At 44.2% G+C, this 26,887-nt stretch overlaps 3 protein-coding genes across 5 annotated transcripts in view; 2 read left to right on the forward strand and 1 right to left on the reverse strand.

The window, feature by feature from the left end:
• The window catches only part of LOC307003355 (CLOCK-interacting pacemaker), a 350,350-nt gene that overhangs the window by 128,000 nt on the left and 195,463 nt on the right, over positions 1-26,887 (forward strand). The window lies entirely within an intron of this gene.
• On the forward strand, positions 13,713-14,904 carry LOC307003358 (arylamine N-acetyltransferase, pineal gland isozyme NAT-10; the record flags this gene model as incomplete). Its single annotated transcript, XM_079621660.1, has 1 exon — positions 13,713-14,904. The coding sequence occupies one exon, from the start codon at positions 13,713-13,715 to the stop codon at positions 14,583-14,585; it is 873 nt and encodes a 290-aa protein (XP_079477786.1). The 3' UTR covers positions 14,586-14,904.
• LOC307003356 (UDP-glucuronosyltransferase 2A2-like) overlaps positions 16,019-26,887 on the reverse strand; it is a 47,035-nt gene continuing 36,166 nt past the window's right edge. Inside the window, exon 3 of the mRNA XM_079621658.1 lies at positions 16,019-17,976. Coding sequence (XP_079477784.1) covers positions 16,376-17,971 — 1,596 coding nt within the window. The 5' untranslated portion in view covers positions 17,972-17,976 and the 3' untranslated portion in view covers positions 16,019-16,375. The remainder of the gene's footprint in view (positions 17,977-26,887) is intronic.

Here is a 26,887-nt window from a genome sequence, read left to right on the forward strand (position 1 = left end):
ATGCGTCTTCCATAGTTAGGAGAGGGGGTATACGCGTTTGTGGATTTCGGTCATACACTTTCCATCTCCTGACAGTAAAAAATTCCTCAATAGGATCACTGCAGCCACCTCTAGCTCAAGGACTCTCTGAAACACACATGACAATATCAGAAATAGACATGGAGTGGTCACTATTGTGAAGCACAATCATTATGATTACAATACTGAATACAATACATCAATTTGGGATTGTATAGGACTCACTTGCACATAGCGTAGTTATATCGCAATTCTTTGACTCTTTCTGAATTGCGTTCAAATGGCAGTCCAGTAGACCTGCTTCATCCTCCGATTATTTCTGCTCAAGACACGGTCCAGTGTTGATAAGCTTACCCTATCAATATTTTGAAATATCTCATTGTTTTTTTGTTTTTTTTATTTGTATTTGCTGTTATTATGGCTTTTTTCTAGGACCATGTTTATGATTTCAGTTTCCTGTTCAGGAGACAGAACAAGTCCCTGACCACCTTGTGTTGGTAATCTTTCAGTTCTGTCAAACAAACAGTAAAATACTGTAAATACTGTGTAGGAATACAAAGTAGGAATACCCATTTCCCAAATACTTGAAACATACTTTATTTTTACAGTCCTACAGAACAGTCCACGGGCAATACTGTACTACTGTACTCATTGAGTACTGTATTGATATGCAGTACTGCAATTTTCTAGTGAGAGTACATTTATTACCTATTCTCATTTCGGAAAGTCCGGATGATGGATGCTACAATACCTGCTCAAATTTGGCTGTACTCTTTGCCCAGCCTCCCTCATTTTTAGACCATGGTTGGCCACATGGTCAACCAAAGTGGCTCGGATCTCATCAGAGATTACGGTCCATGGCCTTCCTGTCCTCATCCTCCTCCTCTTACTCCTCTGGCTCTACCTCTTTTTCCAATGTTGGCATCCATTGCTTCAAATCAAAAGAGCTCACCTGTTGCCCTTGTATGCGAAAGCTCTGTTTGCTCATTGTAAAACTGTGTGACAGGTGTTTGCCCATGTGATGAGTCAGTGTGCATATTTGAATGGCAGTGTCACGTCTCAGGGTAGAAGAAGATGAAGTTCCAGATAAAGATTCAAATAGCAAAGGTTTATTTGATCCATGAAACATCAACATTAACATTGACCGACAACTGCAAAGTGAACAAGGGAGAACTTAAATACACAGAAGATAATGAAGACTACAGGTGAAGGTGATAAACTAATTAACAATGCACAGGTGATGATAATTACTCAGGGAAGAGTGAGTGCAGGTGTGAAGACACGGGGGATGCTGGGAAATGTAGTGAGGCGTAAGATGAAGGTGGAATCCTGACAGTACCCCCCCCCTCCCGCCAGGCGCGACCCGCGCCGTAGATGGAGAAAGGCGGAGCTGACGGAGGGAGGAGCCATGGAGGAGGAAGGGTAGAGGGGTCCAGGGTGCCGACTGACGGAGGCGGAGCAGAAGAGGGAGGAGATCCGGGGGGAGCCGAAGAGCCGACGGACCCAGGCGACACCGAGGGACCAGCTGGACATGGCGGACCCGCCGGCTCTGGCGAGTGAGGGGCTGACAGGGGACAGAAGGGCACGGTGACGAAAGAGGGAGTGAGGACCAAAGAGGAAACTGAAGGGAGCGAGGAGTTCAACAGAGCCGGGAGGACGAAGGGACGAGGCGTAGCCGGAGGAGAGCAGTCCAGAGGCGAGGGAAGATGGACGAGTGACCAAGGTGGATTCGGGGGGACGAGTGAGCCTGGAGGAGCTGGTGGACTGATGGACCATGGAGGAACTGAAGGAGGTAGGAGCCAAGGGGACGGTGATGAACGGATGGGCTGAGGCGGAGTATTGGGCACGGAGGTTGGAGGCGAAGAACTGAGATCCACCGACCCATCTGGCAACACCGGACGAGAGGGCTCTGTGCTGGGCAGCGATGAGGGCTCTGTGCTAGGCAGCGATGAGGGCTCTGTGCTGGGCAGCGATAAGGGCTCTGTGCTGGGCAGCGATGAGGGCTCTGTGCTGGGCAGCGATGAGGGCTCTGTGCTGGGCAGCGATGAGGGCTCTGTGCCGGGCAGATCCAGTGATGAGGGCTTTGTGCTGGGCAGATCCAGCGATGAGGGCTTTGTGCTGGGCAGATCCAGCGAAGGAAAGGGTGGGCTGGGCGGGACCAGCGTCGAAGAGGGCTTACTGCTGGGCAGCGTTGAGGGCTCTGTGCTGGACGGGACCAGCGGCGAAGGAAGCTCTGGGCTGGACGGGACCAGCGGTGCAGGAAGCTCTGGGCTGGACGGGACCAGCGGTGCAGGAAGCTCTGGGCTGGACGGGACCAGCGGTGCAGGAAGCTCTGGGCTGGACGGGACCAGCGGTGCAGGAAGCTCTGGGCTGGACGGGACCAGCGGTGCAGGAAGCTCTGGGCTGGACGGGACCAGCGGTGCAGGAAGCTCTGGGCTGGACGGGACCAGCGGTGCAGAAGGCTTTGAGCTGGGCGGAACCAGCGGTGAAGAGGGCTCTTGACCTTGGCGAGACCGGCGAAGATGAAGGCGTCTCTGAACCGGGCGGGACCGGCGAAAATGAAGGCGTCTTTGAGCCGGACGATATTTGCGATGATGAAGGCGTTTCTGAGCCGGAGAATCCCGGGCTGGGCTGTTCGAACTAGAAGGACCTTGGGACCGGATCGGACTTGGGATCAAAATCGGACTCGGGCATTCCCAAAGTAAGGGAGGAACTATTATTCCTGTTAATTCAGGCACCCGACCGGGCTCTGGCAGTGGATCGGACACTGACACTGGATCGGGCTCGTGCACTGGATGATCGGGCTGCTCAGGCACTGGCTCAATTTGGAGAGAGGATCCACCAACCCAAAGAGCTCTGTCCAAGAATTCCACAAAAGGTAAATGAAAGTCCCGGAGCAAAAGTAGCTGGGTTCGAGTATCTTCCAGTCCACCCCAAAAACGCCGCTTCAAGTATTCCTCTTCCCAATAAACATCTTGGTGAAGATGAAGATATACTTCCACAAATTCTTCAATCGAACTCCCATTCTGATGAAAAAGGAACGTGTCCATAGAGTCTACCTCCATCTCGTTCTTTTGGGTCGGTCAATCTGTCACGTCTCAGGGTAGAAGAAGATGAAGTTCCAGATAAAGATTCAAATAGCAAAGGTTTATTTGATCCATGAAACATCAACATTAACATTGACCGACAACTGCAAAGTGAACAAGGGAGAACTTAAATACACAGAAGATAATGAAGACTACAGGTGAAGGTGATAAACTAATTAACAATGCACAGGTGATGATAATTACTCAGGGAAGAGTGAGTGCAGGTGTGAAGACACGGGGGATGCTGGGAAATGTAGTGAGGCGTAAGATGAAGGTGGAATCCTGACAGGCAGTGTGTTCCTTGTGAAAACAAAAGATTTTCTGCATGAAAATTGTGCCAAATGCAGAGCATTGTGTGTAGTGTTTTGAAAAAAAGTGTGTTTTAGAACTGCAATTTGAGTGTAAAGCAGGAATTGTGCTTGTAGTTTAGCAGAATTGGTTCAGGGGGTTGGTGGATGAGTTATATGTTGTGGTAAATGTGTCTCAACCAGTATTTTTGTGTAAACAATTGAGAAAAACTGTAACTATAAAATGATGCTGACTTTGTTAACAGGCTTTCATTCTGTTGGCAAGGCTTCAGAATTATTGTTATTATTTTTTTACAAGATCTCAGGATCTTTTCACAGGTTTGGCCTATAAAGCAAATACTCGCTTTTTTCCTGTTTTTTTTTGCATCTGTGTATTATAGAGCCAATTTGATAAATTATGCAACTATAATTGTGTGGGTGTGTATCAGTGTATCAGTGGAGCTTTGCTGGGATCAAATGGAAAAAGTTTGGTACTGCGCCCAAACCAAATATTATGTAAGCTCTTTTTTTTTTTTTTTTTGAGATATCAAGCTCAAATTTGGAACACAACTTGTTAAGATTAATGGCTTTGATTTTGTTACGTTTTAAGAAGAGGTGAAAATCCAGTTGCATACTGCTTCCACTGTATGCAGCAAAATATGGCTTACTGAGAAAATTCCCGGTTCTCCCTATTGCCAGATCATCCCTGCCAACAGTAAAACGTCTCTGGTTACTTACGTAACCTATGTTCTCTGAATAGGGAACGAGACGCTGCGGATAGCGCAGTGGGATATTCTCTGAATGTGCCGATTGTCTGAAGCCTATAGAATCACGCCAATTCATTGGCTGATGGCGTCCGCGCGACATGGCTCCGCCCCGACGCACTCACGTCGCGTCATCACATTCGCGCGCGCGCCATCTGCTCCTCAGATTTCTCTGCCGAAAAGAAAACTGTCAGCAGCGTGAGTAGCTTGGCCGCTAACGCAGCGTCTCGTTCCCTATTCAGAGAACATAGGTTACGTAAGTAACCAGAGACGTTCTCTTTCATAGGTTCACTCAACGCTGCGGATAGCGCAGTGGGAACGGACTACCAAACTCGCCAAGCTAGAACGCTTTATGACTGGTAAACAAAAGAGACAACGACCAAGAAGAGTTCAAACAGAAAGAACCTGGGAACCCGGGGTCATGTCAAGATCTAAACTATAGAATCGTACAAAAGTGTGCGGAGAGGACCAACCTGCCGCAACACAAATGTCCTCCAAGAGTGCTCCTCTAAAAAGCGCTTGAGAAGATGCCACACTTCTGGTGGAATGAGCTCTAATGCTGAGGGGTGAAGGTAAGCCACGCACCCCGTAAGCCAACGAGATAGCCTCTGTAACCCAGTGGGAAATCCTCTGCTTCGATGCAGCAAGCCCACGGCGGCTAGCACCAAAGCAAACCAAAAGCTGGTTAGATTTCCTCCAACCGCCTGAGCGGTCTACATAGATCTTGAGAGAACGAACTGGGCAGAGCAAGTTAAGCTTCCTATCTTCCTCAGAAGAAAATGGAGGAGGGTGGAAAGCGTTAAGGTTAACTACCTGTGAGCGAAAAGTTGTGGAGAGAACCTTGGGGACATACCCTGGTCTCGGCCTCAAGGAAACTTTGACCAGGCCAGGGGCAAAGTCCAGGCAAGACTCGCTAACAGACAGGGCTTGCAAGTCTCCCATCCGCTTTAATGAGGACAACGCTAGCAAAAGAGAAACCTTGAGAGTCAGGATCCTATCCGGAGCTGACTCTAAGGGCTCAAAGGGGGCCATCGTCAAACCCTCTAGGACAACAGAAAGGTCCCATGAGGGAACTCTAGGGGAGCGAGCCGGTTTCAGGCGCTTCACCCCACGCATAAAAGCAGAAACTAATCTTAATTTACCCAGGGGAATCTCATCCGATTCCCTATGTGCTGCAATAGCTGCGACATAAACTCTGAGAGTGGTAGCAGCCGCCCCAGCAGCAAACTTCTCCTGCAGGAATTCCAGTACTGAACCAACAGGGCAGTTAACTGGGTTCCTATCATGCGCTAAGCACCAATTCTTAAAAACCTTCCACTTGGAAGAATACAGTCGCCTTGTAGAAGGGGCTCTGGCACTCGCAATGGTCTCCTGAACGTCAGTTGGGAGACCAGAGCTTAATGTTAACGGCCTTTGATCGGCCAAACATATAGCTTCCATATGTCTGGGCGAGGATGCCATATCTTGCCCTGCAGCTGTGACAGCAGATCTTCTCTGACTGGGATCCTCCAGGGGGAAGATTCCAGTAGAGGAATTAGCTCCGAAAACCATGGCTGAGATGGCCAGAACGGAGCCACTAAGAGGAGGCGGACTCCGCTCTCTCTCACTCTGGCCAAGACCGCCTGGATCAGTTTGATGGGCGGGAAGGCATAGAGTTTCTGCGTTGGCCAAGGGTGAGCGAACGCATCTATCCCCAATGGGGCCGGGGGACTCAGGGAGAACCAAAGCGGGCATTGGGACGACTCTTGAGATGCAAAGAGGTCCACCTCCGCCTCCCCGAAAACCTCCCAGATCAGGGCCACCGTCTGGCGGTTCAACATCCATTCCCCCGATCTGAGTTTCTGTCTCGACAGAAAATCTGCTGCGAGGTTCAGAACCCCTGGGACATGAACCGCTCTTAGAGAAAGGAACTTGCTCTGAGACCACAGGAGAAGGTGACGCGCATGCCTGTCTAGGGTGCGCGACCGAGACCCCCCCTGCCGGTTCACATGTGACACCACTGCCATGTTGTCTGTTCTGACAATGACATGGTGCCCCTCCAGGAGAGGGAGGAATTCCTGCAGAGCCAGGAAAACGGCTCTTAACTCCAGGCAGTTTATGTGCCAAGAGAGAGCCTCTCCCTTCCAGACCCCACACGCTGGTCTGCCCTCGAAAACTGCTCCCCAGCCGGTGAGAGAGGCATCCGTCGTAACCATCTGGCGACGAAATACCGCACCCATACTGACCCCTTTCCGAAGAAAAAGAGGGTCCCGCCATACTGACAGGGCTCGAAAACAACTGTGCGATACCTTCAGTAGGCGAAGGGTTGACCCGGAGGGTCGAACCCCTGAGAGCTTCACCCACCACATGAAGGGTCTCATGTGGAGTAGGCCCAGCGGTAGTACAGAGGAGGCCGCGGCCATAAGACCCAGCATCCTGCGGCAGGTGCCCACTGACACATGATGGCCTAGTGAAAAACGAGCCAAGCATGTCGTCAGGCTGGAAATCCGTGCAGGGGCCAAGCGGGCCTGCATGAGAACGGAATCCATGTTCACCCCCAAGAAAACGGTGCTTTGAGCCGGAGCAAGAACACTCTTCTCCGAGTTCAACCTCAACCCGAGAGACTGGATGTGACTCAGAACAATGTCTCTGTGGTGGGCCACTAGCTCCCTGGACTGGGCTAAAATAAGCCAATCGTCCAGGTAATTTAGAACACGGATGCCCTGGAGCCGCAATGGGGCCAGAGCTGCATCTATGCACTTTGTGAATGTCCTCGGGGCCAAGGAGAGGCCGAAGGGAAGGACCTTGTACTGGAACGCCCTTTCTCCAACGGCGAACCTGAGGAACTGCCTGTGTCGCCGAACAACCTGGATGTGAAAATAGGCATCCTTTAGGTCTATCGTCACGAACCAATCCCCTGGCCGAATCTGAGATATGATAGCTTTCAGCGTCAACATCTTGAATTTCCCTTTGTAAAGGGCGAAGTTCAGTCGGCGGAGGTCCAGTATGGGACGCAAACCGCCGCCCTTCTTCGGGACCAGGAAATAACGGCTGTAAAAGCCCTTCTCGGATTCCCCTGGAGGGATCTCCTCTATTGCCCCTTTGAGAAGGAGGGAAGAGATTTCCTGCTGCAGTACAGAAGCCTGAGTGGCGCTGTCTACTACAGTCAGAAAGACCCCGTTGAAACAGGGGGGATTGCGGCAAAACTGAAGAGTGTAGCCGAACCGAATTGTGCGAAGAACCCAAGACGATACCCCTGGTAAGCGCTCCCATTCCGGAAGGAAATGAGATAGAGGAAGAGGAATGTTGTAGTGCAGACGACATACCTGAGTGAGGGTGCCGTGTTGACGTTCCTGGGGTAAAGAGGTTGACTGTGCAGGAAGGCCGTTGGCGTCCTGGCACGTGACGGGAGGCATCGATGCTGGGGTAAAGGTGACCCGGTCCGCCTGCTCCGGAGGAAAACGAAAAGTGCCTCCGAGGGTGCGGCTGGCAGTTATAGAGAGTGTGTTGGAGAGGGGAGAAAGCAGAAAACGTCTCCTTCCTCCCGCACTGGACTGAGTCGATATGGTGAAATATGGCCTGCACTCCGAGACACTCTGAGTGGCGAAGGTGACAGGGCAAGGAAAGGAGAGCTGGGGGGTGGGCAGAAACGCTTGCGCGGTCTGACCCAACCCTGAGAAGGCAGAGGAGCTCTCCTTTTCCCGACCGGAAGGTCAGGAACGGCTCTGGGCCGCCGAAGCGGTCGGTTTGTCGGACCGCTTTAATTGAAGACGTTTGTGAGGCCGTTGACGGGGAAATGGGCGACCGCGGGCTCCCCAAACCGTGGTAGGTGGGGGATGTCCCTGTTCGCTCCTCCTGGAAGAGAACTCCGGTCTAGGAGAGGGACGTTCTCTGGGTCGCCCCGGGGGTGGAGCAGAAGGTTCCCTAGCCCTCCTGGGCATGAACTGCCTGAACGCGGCCGACTGGGATTTGGAGGAGCGGAACTTCTCAACCACTGTGTTGACCGCCTCACCAAACAAACCCGTCTGAGAGATGGGGGCGTCCAAGAGGAAAACCTTCTCTTTGTCCCGTATTTCCGTGAGATTAAGCCACAAGTGGCGCTCCACCGCCACGGAGCCGGCCATAGAGCGACCTAAAGCACGTGCGGTATGCTTGGTGGCCCTTAAGGCTAGATCAGTAGCCTTACGAAGCTCCTTGACCGCTTCAGGGGTCACGCCGTCGCCCTCGTCCATTTCTTTCAGGACGTCCGCCTGGTAGGCCTGGAGAATGGCCATAGTGTGCAGAGTCATGCCTGCCTGCCCAGCCGCCATATAGGATTTTCCAATGAGAGAGGAAGTAGTCCTACATGCTTTAGAGGGAAGGAGGGGGCGCGACTTCCAGGACGGCGCAGACGACGAAGCAAGATGGTCGGCTAAAGTCTCCTCAATCGCCGGAATGGCGGAATAGCCCTGTTCCACAGAACCTACTAGGTTGGTGAAATCAGCAGCTGCCACATTAGTGAGGCGCGAAGAGAAAGGCTGCTTCCAGGATCTGGAGATCTCATGATGCAGATCACTGAAAAATGGTAGCTTCCTCCGTTGCGGCCTAGAATTAGGGCCGCTGAGAAGCCTCTCGTCGAGTTTAGAAGATTGAGACTCACGTGGCTCGTCGGGCCAATCAATAGTGAGCTTCTCTGTAGCGCGCGAAAGCACGTCCACGAGCTCTGCGTAGGCCGCAGTAGGCCGCGCTTCCTGGCCGCTCGGCGGGATAACCTCGTCGGCGAGAGTAGGCCCGAAATCCTCTGAGTCGGATGCCTCGGTAAACAGTATATCCTCCAGCCCAAAAGAAACCGCATCGCGTGCTCCCGGGCTGGGGCGCAAATAATCATGTGAAAATTCGACTGGCATGCCACGTGCGTGCCGCGGGGAGGGAGGGAGAGAAAGAGCGGGGCTCGTCTGCTCGAACTCCACGTCCTCAAGCTCTACATCCGAACCCCAAGCCGCGGATCCTCGAGAGGCCTCGGGAGCGCGGCAGGGGGAGACGAATGATTCTCTCTCAAAGACCGCGAGCCGCGATTTGAGGGTTTTGAGCAACAAATTTTCACAGAATTTGCATTTAGAAGATCCTATAATAGCCTCACGCGCATGTGAAAAACCCAAACATTTAACGCACTTACTGTGTGGGTCGTCGTTAGCGATGTAACGAGCACATGGCGGAGTACAGCGTCTGTAATCCATGGCAGCTTCACCGTAAGGAGAAACAGAGTTCCGCTTAAACAGTCGCAGAAGCGCCGAAAATAATCCTTTAGTGATAGTTGTTAGCTTTCAGAAAAACCACGAGCGAAGGGCAAACGTGACCGCTTCGTTCTGAAGGTAGAGAAATCTGAGGAGCAGATGGCGCGCGCGCGAATGTGATGACGCGACGTGAGTGCGTCGGGGCGGAGCCATGTCGCGCGGACGCCATCAGCCAATGAATTGGCGTGATTCTATAGGCTTCAGACAATCGGCACATTCAGAGAATATCCCACTGCGCTATCCGCAGCGTTGAGTGAACCTATGAAAGAGAACTATATTCTTTATTAACACACACTCACATAATTTTATAATTTGAAACAGTATGCTGAATGGACATTGTGGCGAGCATGACGAGGTTTGAGGGACGTGAGAGAACGGCGCGAGACCGGTGGCGTGATTACTGATGAGCGACACCTGTGAGGCGCACCGGTCTCGTATCTCTCACGGAGGAGAGGAAGCATAAAAGGAGGAGCGACGACTGTGGAGATCGAGAGAGGAACAGGCCTGATTTTATGTTGTGTTTTATTTCTGTTTTATGTGGCCAGCAGTCATCCGCGAGGGGCTGCTGGCTTATACTAGATTTTTGTAATTGTTTATTTATTTATTTATTAAAGTTGTTGAATGTTTCCCAGTACCCGCCTCCTTCTTCCCATAACAACAAAACTTGCTACACTGTTGCCGAAACCCGCGAAGAAGGAGGAACGTGCAGTCCTTGCCGCTGTGTGGAATCCGTGGTGCCATCGAGCATGGTGGGCAGTTTCCGTCACCATGGACGCGATGGAGTGAGTTGCCAGGGAGACGGCCGAGCTCGCTGCCGGCCGCCTGGGTGCTGGAGGGGCGGCTGCCGTCCGTCAGGGAGTGGAGGAGTCGCCGCCGTTCGCCGTAGGCCGGAGCCTGCTGCCATCCGCCATGACGGGGAGGAGCAGGGAACGGGGGACTTCTGCCGTCTGCCCGAACCCGGAGGAGCCGTCGCCGTCCACCAGGTGGAGGAGGAGTGTCGAGCCGTCCACCGAGGGCTAACCAGCGCCAGGTACCGCAGAGAAGATCGCCCAGCTGGTGGAGGACCAGATGACAGCACGTTGTGGGAACCGGACCAATAATTTTTTTCCCTCTCTCGTCTCCTTTCTCTCACCTCGTCTATCCATACCCCCACGTGCCGCGGCCACCGTGATCAGTCCCGGTGGCGTGATTACTGATGAGCGACACCTGCGCAACGCACCGGTCTCGTATCTCTCACGGAGGAGCAGAAGCATAAAAGGAGGACGACGTTCCACTGTATGCAGCAAAATATGGCTTACTGAGAAAATTCCCGGTTCTCCCTATTGCCAGATCATCCCTGCCAACAGTAAAACTATATTCTTTATTAACACACACTCACATAATTTTATAATTTGAAACAGTATGCTGAATGGACATTGTGGCGAGCATGACGAGGTTTGAGGGACGTGAGAGAACGGCGCGAGACCGGTGGCGTGATTACTGATGAGCGACACCTGTGAGGCGCACCGGTCTCGTATCTCTCACGGAGGAGAGGAAGCATAAAAGGAGGAGCGACGACTGTGGAGATCGAGAGAGGAACAGGCCTGATTTTATGTTGTGTTTTATTTCTGTTTTATGTGGCCAGCAGTCGTCCACGAGGGGCTGCACTACACTAAATAAACCGCTTTTGTAAGGAAATTACAATTATTAGCCTATTTAATGAATCGACTGCCTGTCCACTAATCTCCAAAATGTTTTAAACTAAACAATCCTTTTTTTTTTTGCAAACGATATGTAGAGTTTACTATGATGAAAAGGTTATTTTATAAGAGAAGGCAGAGAAGGGAATGTCACGACAGGTATAGGACTAATTTACGGCATAACCATAGTATTTAATAGCAATATGGAGTGATATTGTATATTGTCTAAAGAAAACAAAAAAGTGTCTTTGCTTTCAGGTTTTACCAGTTATAAGACTTGAATTGTAATGACTTATAACTGCATGTATGCATACAACGCTGATATTTAGCATTTTAATGAATAAAGAGAAAATGAATAATTTAATTATATATTTATTATAAATACAAGTGTTCTTTCTATTGCTGCCAGGTTAAATTTGTACTGTAATGATATATGACTGTGCCTATTGATGATGATATAATGCTTATAATGAATGATGGTAAAAAAAAGTTCGCAGTGACTGGTACTTTGCAGCTAATAGAGATATTCAAACTATTTTTTTCAGCAGTAAAGCACACTCCACAAACATTGCAGTCCTGCTGTACCTTTACTAGCGATATAATACCAAATATAGAACATTTATTCACAAGACCAACGCGCTGATCCACAAGAAACTGATTAACGTAAAACTGTAACTGACTGGCATAAAACTTTGAACTGCGGGCACTGACGTCACTGCCATTACACGATAGGATGAGGTGCCTCACATGATCCAAATTAGCCGTTACGCTTTCTCCAATGGTAAGAGATACAGACCCTCTCATCTCCCTATAATAAGACAATCTCTGGCCTCGCTCCGTTCCCACACCTCTTGGACCCGCCCACACATATATTTAAACCTCTGACTCTACACTGTGAGGCATTCACTCACTGGCTTCATCTAAGGGTACGATTTTAGTTTTTTTATTATTATTAAAATAATACGAATTTAGACAGATCTTTTATTGTTGTTTCATGTTTCTGTGTTACCACTCTTCTTAAACTTTTTTTCAGTAACACTTTACAAGGTTTCATTTGTTAACACAAGTAAGCTATTAGTTAACATTAACTAAGAATGAACAAGACTTCTACTGCATTTATTAATCTTAGTTAATATTAATTTCAACATTTCCTAATACATTTTATAATCAAGAGTTGTTGTTAACATTAGTTAATTATCTGTGAACAAAAATAAAAATATTACTAAATGTAAAAATATATTGTTTATTATGTTAGTTAATACATGAACTAATGTTAACAAATGAGACCTTGTTTTTCTTACGGTTCTTATCTCATCGTATCTTCTTTTTGTAGCTTCCATGCTCCCACATCTTCTTAAATCTTTCTGTTTTTCACAACTCCATTCTCACTTCCTATTTTTGGTAGCAATTTATGTTGCATTTAAGTAACTATTTATGAAATATCACCACATATCAATTCACATATCGGACCATATTTAATTTTAGTGACTAGAATGAAATGTTGTTGTTTAGGTACAAAACATAATATTGTCATAAAATGTTTATCCAGTTATCTTGTAAAAATATATATTCTATTTGTTTTTCCAGTAGAACTATTGAAACATACTTAAAACAAGATTACCATAGAAGCAAATTGTTGACATAATAAAACTTAAAGAAGAGATTAAAGATTTCTAATTGTTTTCTGCTATGTGCCCTATAACATTAAAATTCAAGTCCCTACATTTTTCTTAAACTGTGTAACACTGCAGAATGGGCCAATTCTATTAAAGCAGAGCAACCAGCTTCACCAAACAGAGCTGCAAACACAATAAGCTCATTTGACATGACAAACACCTCGCCTTGAATGTAAATGAGAATAAACAGAGAAAAGGAGCCTGAGAATGAAAATAAGTTCTGTCAAGAGCTGAGAATGTTCACTTCTCTTAGAGGACAAGCAATATGTGTGAGCAAAAAGCTAATTATTATTACAATGTTTAGTGGTTACATTTAAAATGTATTAGAGTTAATAGTTCATAACAGAACAATATTAGATACGAACAAATCTCAGTTGTGAGACACGCTGCTCAGCATGAATGTCACAACAAGTCGGATCCCACGATCAATTGGGTCTTCTTTAAACTAGAACATATTTACGAAACATGATGGTGATGATTCAAATGTTCAAAACCTGATTTGCTTTAACCCACTGGAGACTATGGTTTATGGGTGGGCCAGTCTCATGAGTACATTTTCCCTGCTGTTTTATGTGTGTGAATTCTGAGATAATACTATTTTCAAATACTGATTTTTCACCTATACTATGGTAGGGAAGTATGCGATTTTGGATGCAGTCTTTTGTGCAAAACTTGCTCATCTCAAATGAGCCTAAGGACCCAAACACTCCCCCACCTTGTTTGGACAATCAAGCTCACCCCATTGTTTGCTGTGTTGGAATGTTTGGGATGACCAAATAAACAGAGCAATGTTTTGATAGCACCAGACACAGTGCTTATACTTTTCAGGAAAATTAACCTACACATGTTGTACTTATAGTTGTCACACATTTAATAGTATTAAATAAGATGAGGGAAAAAACATATGTCAGCTTTAAAACTGTTTTTGCATTGTTTCTTAAAGGACTGCAATGGATCTGAGAGGGTACTTCAACAGGATCGGGTTTACTGGCCAATATGACAAACCCGACCTGGACACTTTACGCACCATCCACAAGATGCATGTTATGACAATTCCATTTGAGAACCTCAGCATCCACTGCGGAGAGAAGAACACGACAGACCTGCACATCATCTATGATAAATTAATCAAAAGCAATCGGGGAGGCTGGTGTTGTGAAAACAACCTCTTGTTCTCATGGGTCCTAAAGGAGATGGGTTACAAATACACCACACTAGGCTCCAAGGTGTTCAACAAGTTCCAAAATGATTTCCACAACGTGGACTCTCATCTCATCAATCTGGTGGAGATTGATGGGAAGCCTTACATTACTGATGTGAGCTATGGAGTGTCATGCCAACTGTGGTATCCCTTAGAGATGGTCTCGGGTAAAGATCAGCCACAACCTCCCGGTGTGTTCCGCCTCCTAAACGATGGGATGAGGTGGGTTCTTGAGAAGACATCAAGAAAGCCAGTGGTCAAAGATAAGGCCTATGCTAATTCCAGCCTCCTTGACCATCGCCTGACGAAAAAAATGTATTGCTTCCCATTAACACCCCGTAATAAAGAGCATTTCGTGGAGACACTGGATTGCCTGCAGACCAGTCCAGATTCTCGGTTTGTGCTGAAGTCCATTTGCTCCCTTCAGACGCCCACAGGCTTCAGAGCTCTGATTGGCTGGACTTACAGTGAGATCACCTACAACCCGGAGGAGGACTCTGACTTTGTGGACATGAAGGAAATTCCTGACTGTGAAATAGAGGCTGTGTTGAGGGAAAAGTTTAATGTGGTCTTAGTTAATAAGTTCACACCTAAAAATAACAAAGCTAATTATTGCATGTAATGCTCAGAAGCATTATATACTGTGTGAATAGAAAGAAGAAAGCAGCAGTCAATAGCAGTAGGATTAGAGCAGCAAAAGCCAAGGCTCAAACTTATTATACAAAAGAAAACAAAGCAGTGCAGAGGAGTATCAAGAAGGATAAGAAAGACAATTTGAGTAGACTGGCAGCTGAAGCAGAGCAGGCAGCATACAACGACAATATGAAACAAATTTATGACATCTATAATATAATGAGTAGGACTTAATTTTACAGTCCTGTACCCCATACACATACTATCTACTTATTTAAGTAATTACAATAACTGGGTAATAACTAACCCAGAACCTACCCTTAAACCTAACCTCTGTGGTGTCTTGATGTTTCTTATGATTTCTGATTTAACAAAAAACATATTCATGGAATCAATGTACTAAAGATTAAAAATGATTGACTCGTGTTTGTCTCAGTGACTGACAGATTAGAATGTATGCTAATACAGTAGTTTGTGTCGACAACAATGCATTTTGAATTACTGTCTGTCGAAAGAATCAATAGGGGATTGTTTATAAACAATTTCTTCATTTTAAATTTTTTTTTATATATTTTTTTAAATTATTAATTTCTAAGAAATGAATTGTAAGTTTTTTTTATTTCTTTATTTTATTTACTTTAATAAGCAATTTTGGTCATCACTTAATGTTTAATGCACAATTCAAGTCCAGTTGAGAATTATTCTTTTAAACCTCATCAAAGTTTGTAAATGATTGTCCAGACCCCTGCTGAAATAGCACACAGAACAGTATGTTAATTAAAATCAGTTACTAAACTACTGATCAGGTTAAGATTTAAAAAAATCAGCAGGTTTAAGTTTTGCACAGTTAAATAATTTAGAAACAGCATGGACATTAACTTTTTCCCCAATAATCAACCTTTTAGATTTAAAAGTACTAATTACAGTGCCTCAAGTAAATAAATTATACTTTATTCTAATTATAACAGAAAGACATTACATGTACGGCAATTATACTTCACTGCACAATATATTTAAAATAAGTTTGGGCTAACCCTGTAACATTCAAAATGTTTGATGTTGAATTTTATAGGGCAAAAGTCAGAGTAATTGCATTATTTAGGAAATATCAATATAATCTTTTTTTTTTACAGTATAGTAAATGTTATCTGATATTGAGAAATAATTTTCAGTAAAAAAAGATTACTATATGTCCAATTCAGATACATGAACGCATATTTATTTATTTATTTTGAATTTATGCAAAAAGAACATCTGACAAGAAAATGAAATCAAGGATACAAATCAAATCAAGTTAAACATAAAAACTTATAATAATTAACAATAGTTACAGCCAAATACTTTTTTTTTTTTTTAACCATTGTCAATGTCTATTGCATATTCGAAAAGGAGTGGGAAGAAGAAAGAACAACATTTTTTTATAAAGCATAAAACATTTTAGAAAAATATAACTATACATAGACAAGGAAAGTAGAATTTTATTATTCTTTACAACCCATCGAAATGAAAAGTGAGTCATACAAATACAGTCATCTAAGATTAAGATGAAAAGCTTTGGAAAAACGTTAAATTTTTTTTGCATTGTGTTACCAGACCTGCTTACTAGAGACTTTTGGCTTGAAATATCCTGATGTTTTCCGGCCAGACATAATGTTATCATTAATTGCTGTGGTTTGTTTGTCTTTTTCTCTAAAGTTCAGTGTGCAGTTCATAACATAAGTTATAATCAAAGTTATGTGACAGACATATAAGAATAATCCATGTCTATACGCAAATGTGTTACTCAGTTTTCCTTTTTCTGCTGCAGCACTTGACACACAGATATCGAACTATTAAAAATATAAATAGAGAGAATATCAGAACAACTGCAAACAATGTAACTGCAACATCTACTGAGTAATAGGAGTACCAAGGCAGTTTGTAGGACTCTGTACGGAGGTGAGCAGCACCTTTGTGTCTCATTACAAACTCAATCCAGAAGAGGGCGCTGTCCAAAGGTTTAACTGGCTTGTCTCTGTGCAGATAAGAGAGTCTCTTCATACTCAGTCTGTAAGATGGTTCATTGATTACTTCCTGTATGGCTGCATGCAGTGTGTTTTTATCTAAAGTTGCGATGGAAACGATCTTGCCTGCTCCCCTTTCTTGCAACCGAAGAAGATTGTCGTACTGGTCAAAAAATAATGGAATTCCAACCACTGGAATACCATGGTACAAAGCTTCTTGAACCCCATTGGTTCCGCCATGCGCAATAAAAACTGTAGTCTTTGGATGCCCTAGAAGATCGTTCTGTGGCATCCAGTCAACCAGTAATGTGTTGTTCCCCAAAGTAGATGGTCTCTTTCCAGTGTATCTCCAAATCACCTTTTGCGGGAGCCGAGCAAAAGCAGTAGCTATTTCTTCTGTTAAATCATCTGGTAGGGCACTGATAAACGCCCCTAAAGACATGATGATGACTCCATGCTCTCCAGAACCTTGCATGAAGTCTTCCAGATCATGTGGAAGGGCCTTTGCTGGTTTACACTGAAAGCCTCCAATGTAGATGATATTTGGCATTGTTGGACGTGGAAATTCAAAAACAAAATCAACCCTCATAAGCCATATATCAGCCCCCTGGAGAAGTTCATAAAAATTTACAGGTGGATGGAAATATTTGTCACAAAGTGTTTGGTACTGTGGCAAATTAAAATAGCTGTACTGAAAGGCCATTAGGAAATAGTGGAAAACATTTTTTACTCGTTGAAAGAAGTTCATCTTGTCAGTGTTTTCAGATCCTGTGATAGGGATATAAGACACCGGTGAGGGAGCGACGTCAAAGTGTCCCTCACCAGTAGTGGTCCATCTCACATTATATACCATAGGTAACTTGAGTTTATGAGCCAAGAAAATGCCTGCACCCCATACTGGATCAGTAAGCATCAGATCATACTGTTTTTCTTGCAGTGCCTTCATAATTTCCTCACTTTCAAACATGTTTGTTATAAGCTGACATATCATTTTATGCATTTCATACATGTCACTAACCACATCCAAAAGCAGCTGTACAGCGCTAAGCCAGTGGCTCTTTCCTCTTTCATGGTCGATTAGTTTGGACAGCATGTCTTCTACAAATTTTTCATCCATTCCTTTGGCGTTTGGTATGGTTATAGAGTTGTAATAAGTTGAATTCTCCTTTACGAACCAGCTATTATAGGTGCGTATTACATCAATGCTGTGCCCTTGACCATGTAAAGCCTTGATGAGGATGTCCATGTTCACCCAGTGACTTCCCTCCAAAGGCACCACCAAGATTTTGCCACCATTGCAGAGAGAACCAAAAAGGACTACGACTGTCATCCAGAGAGAGACAGATACCATGTTCTTAGAAAATGGTGTCATCTTGCCTGTAAATTATAAAATAATGGGATTACATAAAATCAGATAACATTATTTGTTTAGTTACTTACGTTAATAATGTTGCCGACACTGTGCAGTACTGACATAACAAAATAAATAAATGAAATGGATTTAGAGTAGTAGCCAAGTTTATTTGTGTCACCTCGTTATCTGAATGCCTTGTCAGGCAGACCAGGCAAGATAGTTCATATTGAAAGCTCTAAGTGGAATGACCTGTTCTGGAAAAGCTGGTGCTTAGATAACGCAGTTCTGTGACACAGGGGGTCACCTGTTACCTAACTCAGGGTCTGGGTGTCAGCCGTATCATTGATGAAGAGATGCTTCTGCCTATCAGTCCATGTGTGGAAATTTACAATGTGTATCTATTTCTTAGCCAATCAGAATAATTCAATCTGACGTGATGACCAGTGTTCGGAATAACGCCGTTTAAAAGAACGGCGTTAGGTAACAAAGTAATTTTTTTCAGTAACGGGATAATCAAACTAATTACTTTTCCCGTCGTTACAACGCCGTTAACGTTACTAGACGTTAAATGCTGTGCGTTATATTTATTGATTGAATAAACTGTGTAATCCAATTCCAAACGCACCCCTGGTTCACAGCTAGTGAGGAGGTGGGTTAATGACGAGGTAAGCGATTATGATTGGCTAAGGCAGAGTCTTGTTTCATGGTAGCCAATCAGAGCCAGTGTTTTTACACATATGCCAGCACTCGCGCCAGGCGCCACACACACACAACAGCTAAACAGATTTGACGGAGCAGCGGAGATGGCGAGTCCGGAGCAATCCGATGAAAAGTTGGCATTTTCAAGGTGGAGATATAAGCACTACTTCAAATTTATTGAGGTCAAAGGCAAGAACGTGCATGTAATGTGTACATTATGTCCAGGAGCGAAGACTTTGTCGACATCCGTTGTAAGCAACTCTAATTTAATGAAGCATCTCACATTGACACACGCATCTACAAAGCTAGTGGCAAAAAACACCGATACCTCCACCACAGATGCTAGTTCGCCATCAGTGGTGTCAAAAGTACACACTTTTGTCACTCAAGTAGAAGTATAGATACTAGGGGTGTGACGAGACCCTTATCTCACGAGACAAGACGAGACACGAGATTGGGTTCACAAGAACGAGACGAGACGAGATTTTTGCACAATATTTGATAGAAATCCTCAATGACAAAATTCATGACTGGAAAAATAGTCTGCAGGTGGATTTTGAAATGTTTTAACTAAATCATCTTGTAATGAATGTCATTTCAGTTCTACTTTATGAGTATGAATTATCAAATACATTTAAATACAACAATATAGAAGCACTGTAAAGGTTTTAACACAAACTCAACTGACTGGCTTCTCTCAAGTATGATTTCACACGAGTCTCTTCAGACCTTACTGTACATTATGAGCTTCCAGAACTTCTGATTGAGGCTGTGTGACCTCCAAATGAAACTACTTTCCACAAATTGAAAATAGAAATAAAAACAGTATAAAACAACAGTTTTTCTTATTAGTGCAAACGATAATTAAGTGCAAGGGCAACCATAATCAAAGTAGGCCAACTCTCTCTGTATTCAAAGTGCAAACAGAGACCAAAACAGAGACCAGAGCCACAACTACAACGTCCAGAGATAGGTTTGATATTGGGAGACGGGTTATTGTATGCAGTCTAATTTGCGCGCATCGTGTTTACTTTCACTTTCACTCCATAGTGGCGGTGCTGAACGCGCATTCTACAAGATAAGGGGCCATTCACACAGAATGCGTTTTTGCTTTGTAAAATGCGATACTATGTAGAATGGGGGAACTGATTTTAACTTGAGCGCCGCGTTTTTAGAATGATGTGTCATGTGCGAGACGCTGCAAAAGATGCAAGACGGGAGCGCAAGGTTACACATCCGTCTAGCGCGTTTACATAGAAAAACAATGGAAAAGTACCGCACTGGAATGGAATAAAAGGTTCTGTGTGAACCGCCCTAAGACATCTCAGATCGACTCTCTGTTGCACAACAAATCCTCAGCCATCGTAACGCGATCAGTGAACTGATTCCTGCTGCACTGTCACAGTCTGTGTGCGACTGCAACTCGTGCTGGATGAGCAGAGGAGACGTTTACAATAGCAAAACGACAGTGGAGGCGGCCGGTGCCGCGGTGTACAACGTAATGTAATGTGAATGTAGCTATGGCATATTCTATGCTAATTATGGCGATATCGCGAGACAGCTTTTCAGTCGACGAGACATCTCGTCACATTTTAGTCTCGCGAGATCTCGTGGCACGAGATCTCGTCACACCCCTAATAGATACTGGTGTTTAAAAAGACTCTGGTAAAAGTAGAAGTATCAACTCAACCTCTTTACTCAAGTTAAAGTGAAAAAGTACAGGCTCTAAAACATACTTAAAGTAAAAAAGTATAAAGTAACCCTAAGAAGAAAAAAAAACGCTTAACACTAGACTGTTGGACCTCGTCATTGACAACAACTGTTAGAAATAGAAGCTTAATTTAACAGATTAGAACTACATGGATCCCAAGACATGGTGAAACATCAAACAAAAACATAATGCTATCAAAGACAACAAACTCGATGGGCATGTTTTCCTCAAACTTTATTGGAATGCAATTTATTGGAAAACAGTCTCTGAAGCGCTTGACTTGGGACTTTGTGCAAGAACAAAAGTGCATGTCAGTCCATGTGGAAGAGAGAGAGAGAGAGAGAGAGAGAGAGAGAATTATTATTATCATGCCTGTGTGATGTACATGTCCATAATTCCCTTAAAAAAAAACAGGCTGTAAAAGTGGACAAATGCTACATATCAAAACAGTCTCTGTAGCCTGAAGTGCTTGACTTGGGACTTTGTGCAAGAACAAAAGTGCATGTCAGTCCATGTGGAACAAAAAGAGAGTGCCTGTTGGTGTGACTGTGTGTGTGTGTGATTGTGTGTGTGTGTGTGTGTGTGTGTGTGTGTGTGTGTGAGAGAGAGAGAGAGAGAGGGAGAGTGTGTGTGTGTCTGTGCACGTCAGTATGCCTGTGTTTGTGTATGACAAAAATAATACATTGACATACCCTATACAATCACCAGAACCTTCTGTTTAGCTTCAAAAGAAGCTGGTTTTCAAAGTTCTTAGAACCAATACGTGCCCTTTTTGGTCTGAAGATCAGTCCTGCTGAACTAAACAGTCTCTCACAGGCTGCTGAGGCTGGTAGTGCTGTGTTAAGCCTCAATGAGAGGTTGCATACTGCCGGGAAAGACTTAAGTATCTCTACTGCATCACCTGGGCATCCAAGGTAAGTCTCCAGCTGTTTAGCATTTTCTTGGGAACTGGTCTGTTTGATTGCAGAAAAGAAGTCCTCCTCCTCTGAAGAATGGGAGCTGTCACCTTGATTCTCCACAGTTTGGTCTTTCAAGTAACTTTTGATATAGTCAATGCCTTTGAAATAGAAAAACAAAATTAGAACTAAATTGAACCATTGAATTGGATTACAACAATGAAATTACAACACTGAAAGATGGCACAACGATTTTGGTCAACTTCATATGGCTTACATAAGGATACAGATTGTTATTTGGATTGCTTGGTATGTTAGAGATAATTCAAATGCAGAACTTTCCTCTGTTAATAGCATAAAGCAAACAGTACAACACTTACCAAGTTTTATGATTTGTTCATCACTTGTCCAGCACGTCTTGAATTTTGGGACTAGAATAGCCGCGGCTATCAGCTCCGGATCTTTAAGCATTTGTCCAAATCGTTTCTCAAGTCCTGCTAAAAGTGCATCAATCAATGGCCTACAGAACTTGGAAGAAATGTGAAGGTGCTGGAGCTTAGTCTTGAGTAAGGTTATTGTAGGGACCAACCATCCCATTTGCACATTGGTCTCTCCCTGAAGTACGTCAAGAGCCTTTGCAACTGGGCTCATAGTCTTTGCATATTCGGACAGAAAGGCAAGCTCGACAGGAGTAAACCTGTTCAAACAACAAATAAAAAAACACAAAACAACACATTTATTTCATTGAACAGCTTCAATTGGAAGGGCCTAATTATTATAAAAAAAAACAATCATTAGAGACTACTTTTAGGAAGTTGCACTTGTGTTACAAATAAATAACATTTTTGTTTTACAGTTTTTCATATATAGAAATAAATAAATATTGGCAACCAGATATAGTTCAGCTTTTAAAAAATAAAAAAGGGCAGGTACATACATGGGTATCTTCAGTGCACTGCAGACAGCTGCAATGGCCCGTTCTCCATGTTCTCTGACAATTCTCACAATCCTTTCTACTGCTAAGAAAAGGGAGTTCCATCTTGTTGCATTTGGCCTCAAGAGCTGGAGTTTGCAAGTCTCCTCAATGATCTCTGCTGCTGTGGTGGATCTTGCACTTTTATTCCACAGACTCCAGCACTTTGAGAATGTTGAGCGTGAGACCCTTTTGTAAACCGTGTTAATATTTGCCTCCTCAACATCAGTTGTTGACACCAAGTTGAGAAGGTGGCAGGCGCAGCGTTGGTGTTTCGGAAGCTGATATTCCAGGCAGTCGTCCTCATCCAGTATGGCTCCATGTAGATTTAAAAATCGTGCTTCCCCTTGTTAATTGATTTCATGGAAACAGACACCAGTGATTTTGCCAAGATATCTAATTTATTTTACCATTTTATATAAGACATAAGGGAGAGAACGGATCAGCAACAGATCTTCATTGCATCTCAGTCAGTTTCTCTCTCTCTGCCTTAACAAAGGACTTCAGTTCATATAGGCTGAAACATGTGGTTTCCATTAACATAGCATAGAATGTATATATTATGCTGGGCAGAAAAAACACTGCATGCATTTCATTCCAGACACACACTCAAAATCTCCCACTCTCACATATGCATTCAAAACGGTATGTGAACAGTATGATTCATAAAACACAATGATTACAAATTATGAATGTATATAAAAAGTATAAAAGGTATAAAACAGATACGTAATACTTCTGATTATGAATATTAATAAAAAATAATAATAATAATACTAAAAACAACATTAAAAATATGAGATGTAAGTCTTCAATCCCTCCTCTGGAACTACGGCCGTCAGTTCCACACCATCACCCCCAGGTGGCCAACCTATTGAAATGATAGTGAGGAGAAGAAATAACAGACCAAGACATAGACATAGAAGGACAAAAGAATGGAAACAGAAAAGAAAAGAAAACAAATAACAAACAACAAAGAACCCCAACCCATGTTATGTCCCCGCATACTATGTGTCATTTAACGTCTATGTGTAAGCATTTAAAATGAACCCCAATCATCTAAGAAAAGAAAAAACTAATAAATCTTCTGCCGGTGCCTTGACTCGTTAAATACTCCTCAAGTTCCCGGCTCCAAAATAATAAACTAAAATAAACGTTGATGTTAAAGGATCCTATCCCTTGGAGTTGAAAATCAGTAAGCGGGTGTTAAATGTTTGTGAGGTTGTGTTTTGTAGCATGTGTAAAATCTCCTATTTCACACCGTATTTCCCATTCTCAGTTCTATCCATTTGGTTAGTAACAACCAATTTAACAGAATAACTTGCGACCATCTCTAATCAATGTCAATGGAATTGATTCCTGAAATGGAAGCAGAAAAATAATTAATCATCACTTCTTTGTTCCCAATCTTTAAAGTTAATGGATGAACATTGCTCAATCTCAGGCCATAAACCATCATCATTTTGTTCATTCACTAAGCAAGGTTTAACTTGTGACCAATGGTACCATCTATCTGTTCCTACACCCTTCCCTTTAAGACAAACACTTGTATCAGTTGTTAAGAGTATCTCATATGGTCCCTCCCATCTAGGCTCTAACCCTTTCCTAGAAATTCGTTTGACCATAACAAAACTGCCTAACTCGGGAATGTGTGGAATGTCAGTAGTGGTGTGTTTTTCGTCCCATTGCTGTTGAGCTTCTCGCACTTTCTTATTATTGTCTTTGGTAGCTTTGTCCAGCATTGTGAGATAGCGTCGTAACTTCTCTTGGAACAAAGTAGAATCTCCTCCTGTACCCGCAGGTGGCGGAGCATCAGGAGGTAGAACCATTGCTCTTCCAGTCATCAGTTCAAAAGGAGTTAGTCCTGTTACTCTGTTTGGAGTTGCTCTCAGGTTCCACAGAATAGCAGGTAACAACTTATGCCAACCTTGGCCAGTTTGCAGAATGGCTTTGGTAAGAGCGGTTTTCAACGATCTGTTCATCCTCTCTACCAGTCCGGAACTTTGTGGTCTGTAGGGAATGTGGAATTTCTGTTTAATCCCCATCAATTTCATTGCTTCCTTCATCAGTTTTCCAGTGAAGTGAGTTCCATTGTCAGAATCAAGTTCATATGGAAGACCCCAGCGAGGAAAAACTTCTTCCACCATTACTCGTGCTGCCGCTTCAGCAGTGCAAGTTTTCGTGGGGAATGCTTCCACCCACCTAGTAAATCTGTCCATGATTACTAGAATGTATTGGTACCCTCCACTGGGTGATAATGGTCCTGTGAAATCGATTTGGAGGTTTGTCCATGGACCTGTTGGTCTGGGTGCATGTGACATTCGCACCTTTACAGATTTTCCCACATTTGCTTTCAGGCAGATTAAGCATCTCCTGGAGTAATCATCAATGTCTCTCATCATTCGTGGCCACCACCACGTCTCGCTGATTTGAGCTTTCATTGCCTTTGCTCCAGCATGCACTTTTCCATGATACAGCTGCATTAGTTCTCTTCTTGTTCCGATAGGCATCACCACTTGTCCTGTTGGAATTCTCCAGATACCTTGATCATCTTCCTTCGCTCCTGCTTTTATCCATTGTTCTTTCTCTTCATCTGTCTCTGTTTGATATGACAGAAGATGGAGCTCAGGATTATCTTTGCTGTTTTCCTTTACCAAGGTAACAGGAGTAAGAGGAAGTAGAGCTGCTTCTCTAGCTGCTGTATCTGCTGCCGTGTTCCCTTGACTTTCTTTGGACTTGTCAGATTGATGTGATTTTACTTTGATCACGGCTGCTTCTCTGGGTAAGTGACATGCTGCAATCAAGCGACGAATTATGGAAGCATGTTGTATTTCGCTCCCACTGCTGGTGATAAGTCCACGTCTTTTCCACAGGGCAAGGTAATCATGGACCACGCCAAAAGCATAACGACTATCTGTGTAGATGTTGACTCGATCTCCTTCCGATAGTTCAAGAGCTTCCGTGAGCGCCATGAGCTCAGCTACTTGTGCTGAAAATTGCCCAGAAAGAGCTCCTTTCTTCACAACAGTTCCATCAACTTCCACTACAGCCCATCCAGTATGTCGTTTTCCATCAACATAGTAACTGGATCCATCGACCCATAACTCCTTGTCTGGATTTACAAGAGGTATTGGATTAACAGGACCAAGACTTTCTTCTTCTACTTGTTTTTCACACTCGTGTGGTGTTCCCTCATGTGGTTCTAGCATCATTGTTGCAGGGTTAAGGGATGTGTCTCTGATGATTTCCACTCTCAAATCCTTGTTCAACAAAGTTGCTTCCCATTTTGCTCTCCTTGCGTCAGTTATAGTCTTGATGTTTGTGTTATTCAACAACGTCACTATACTGTGTGGAGTGTGCAATATGATAGTTTGTGCTCCTATCAGATTTTCCACAGCATCCACTGCCCATGTGGCACCATCGAGAGCTTGTACACATCGTGGTTGACCAATCATTGTGACAGGAATCTTTGTGGAAAAGTATCCAACTGGTCTGTATCGATCACCTGGTTTTTGACACAGTACTGCTGAGTACGTCACATCTCCCACCCTGGTCCACAAATGAAATGGTAATCGTCCATCGGGAAGTCCCAAGGCTGGGGCTGAAGTCAGTTTTTCTTTCATAGAAGTAAATGCTTCCTCAGCTTCCGGTGTCCAGTTTATCTGTTCCACTCCAGGCTTTCCTCCCTTGTACAAATCGATGAGAGGGCTAGTGATGCTAGCAAAATCAGGTACGTACTGACGACAATAGTTGAAAAGTCCCATCACCTTCCGCATTCCTGTAACTGTTAGAGGTTTTGGAAGTTGCCGTAATGCCTCTACACGCTCTGTTGTCATTCTCCTTCCCTCGACAGATATTTCTTGGCCCAAGTAGATAACCTTGGTTTTGGCCAACTGTGCTTTGTCGGGGTTGACTTTGAATCCTCCTTTCCTAAGGGCTTGTAGGATGATATTCAGAGCAAATATATGGCTGTTTTCATCTGGGCTTGCAATCAGCAAGTCATCCACGTATTGAATGCAAACACTTCCTGAACCCTCAATTTCAGGTTTTTTCTCGGTTAAGAACTGATCCAAAGTTCTATGAAATACCACAGGAGAAAGATTAAGACCTTGTGGGAGTCTGTTCCAAACATACTGTTTTGCCCCCACTGTGAAGGCCAGTTTCTCTTGAGATCTTTCGTCAATAGGTATAGACCAGAAAGCCGACAGTACATCAAGTACCGTGAAAATTCTTGCATTTCCTGGAATATCATTCAGAATGGTGGCAGGATTGGCCACAATAGGATGCGGTTTTGGTGTTACACTGTTAAGTCTTGTATAATCAATGGTTAATCTCCATGAGTTATCTGATTTCTTGACAGGCCAGACAGGACTATTAGTGGTAGATGAAGTTTGTCTGATGATCCCTTCAGCTTCCAAGTCTGCCACTATCTCTTCCACGGCTTGTCTTGCTTCAGGTCGGATAGGGTATTGTTTATGAGGGGCATGTATTGGTCCCTCAATAACAACGGGGTTAATGTTGGCTTTGCCACAATCCAATTTGTGTTTAGCCCAAACATCTGGATATAAACTGCACACAAGACCCCACACACCGTCTTTCCCCCAATCTCTGATGATTGGTTTTGCTGCACCAACAGAACTTAAATTACATGTGCG

The sequence above is a fragment of the Phoxinus phoxinus genome, assembly GCF_949152265.1.
Source record: "Phoxinus phoxinus genome assembly, chromosome: 8".
Taxonomy (NCBI): domain Eukaryota; kingdom Metazoa; phylum Chordata; class Actinopteri; order Cypriniformes; family Leuciscidae; genus Phoxinus; species Phoxinus phoxinus.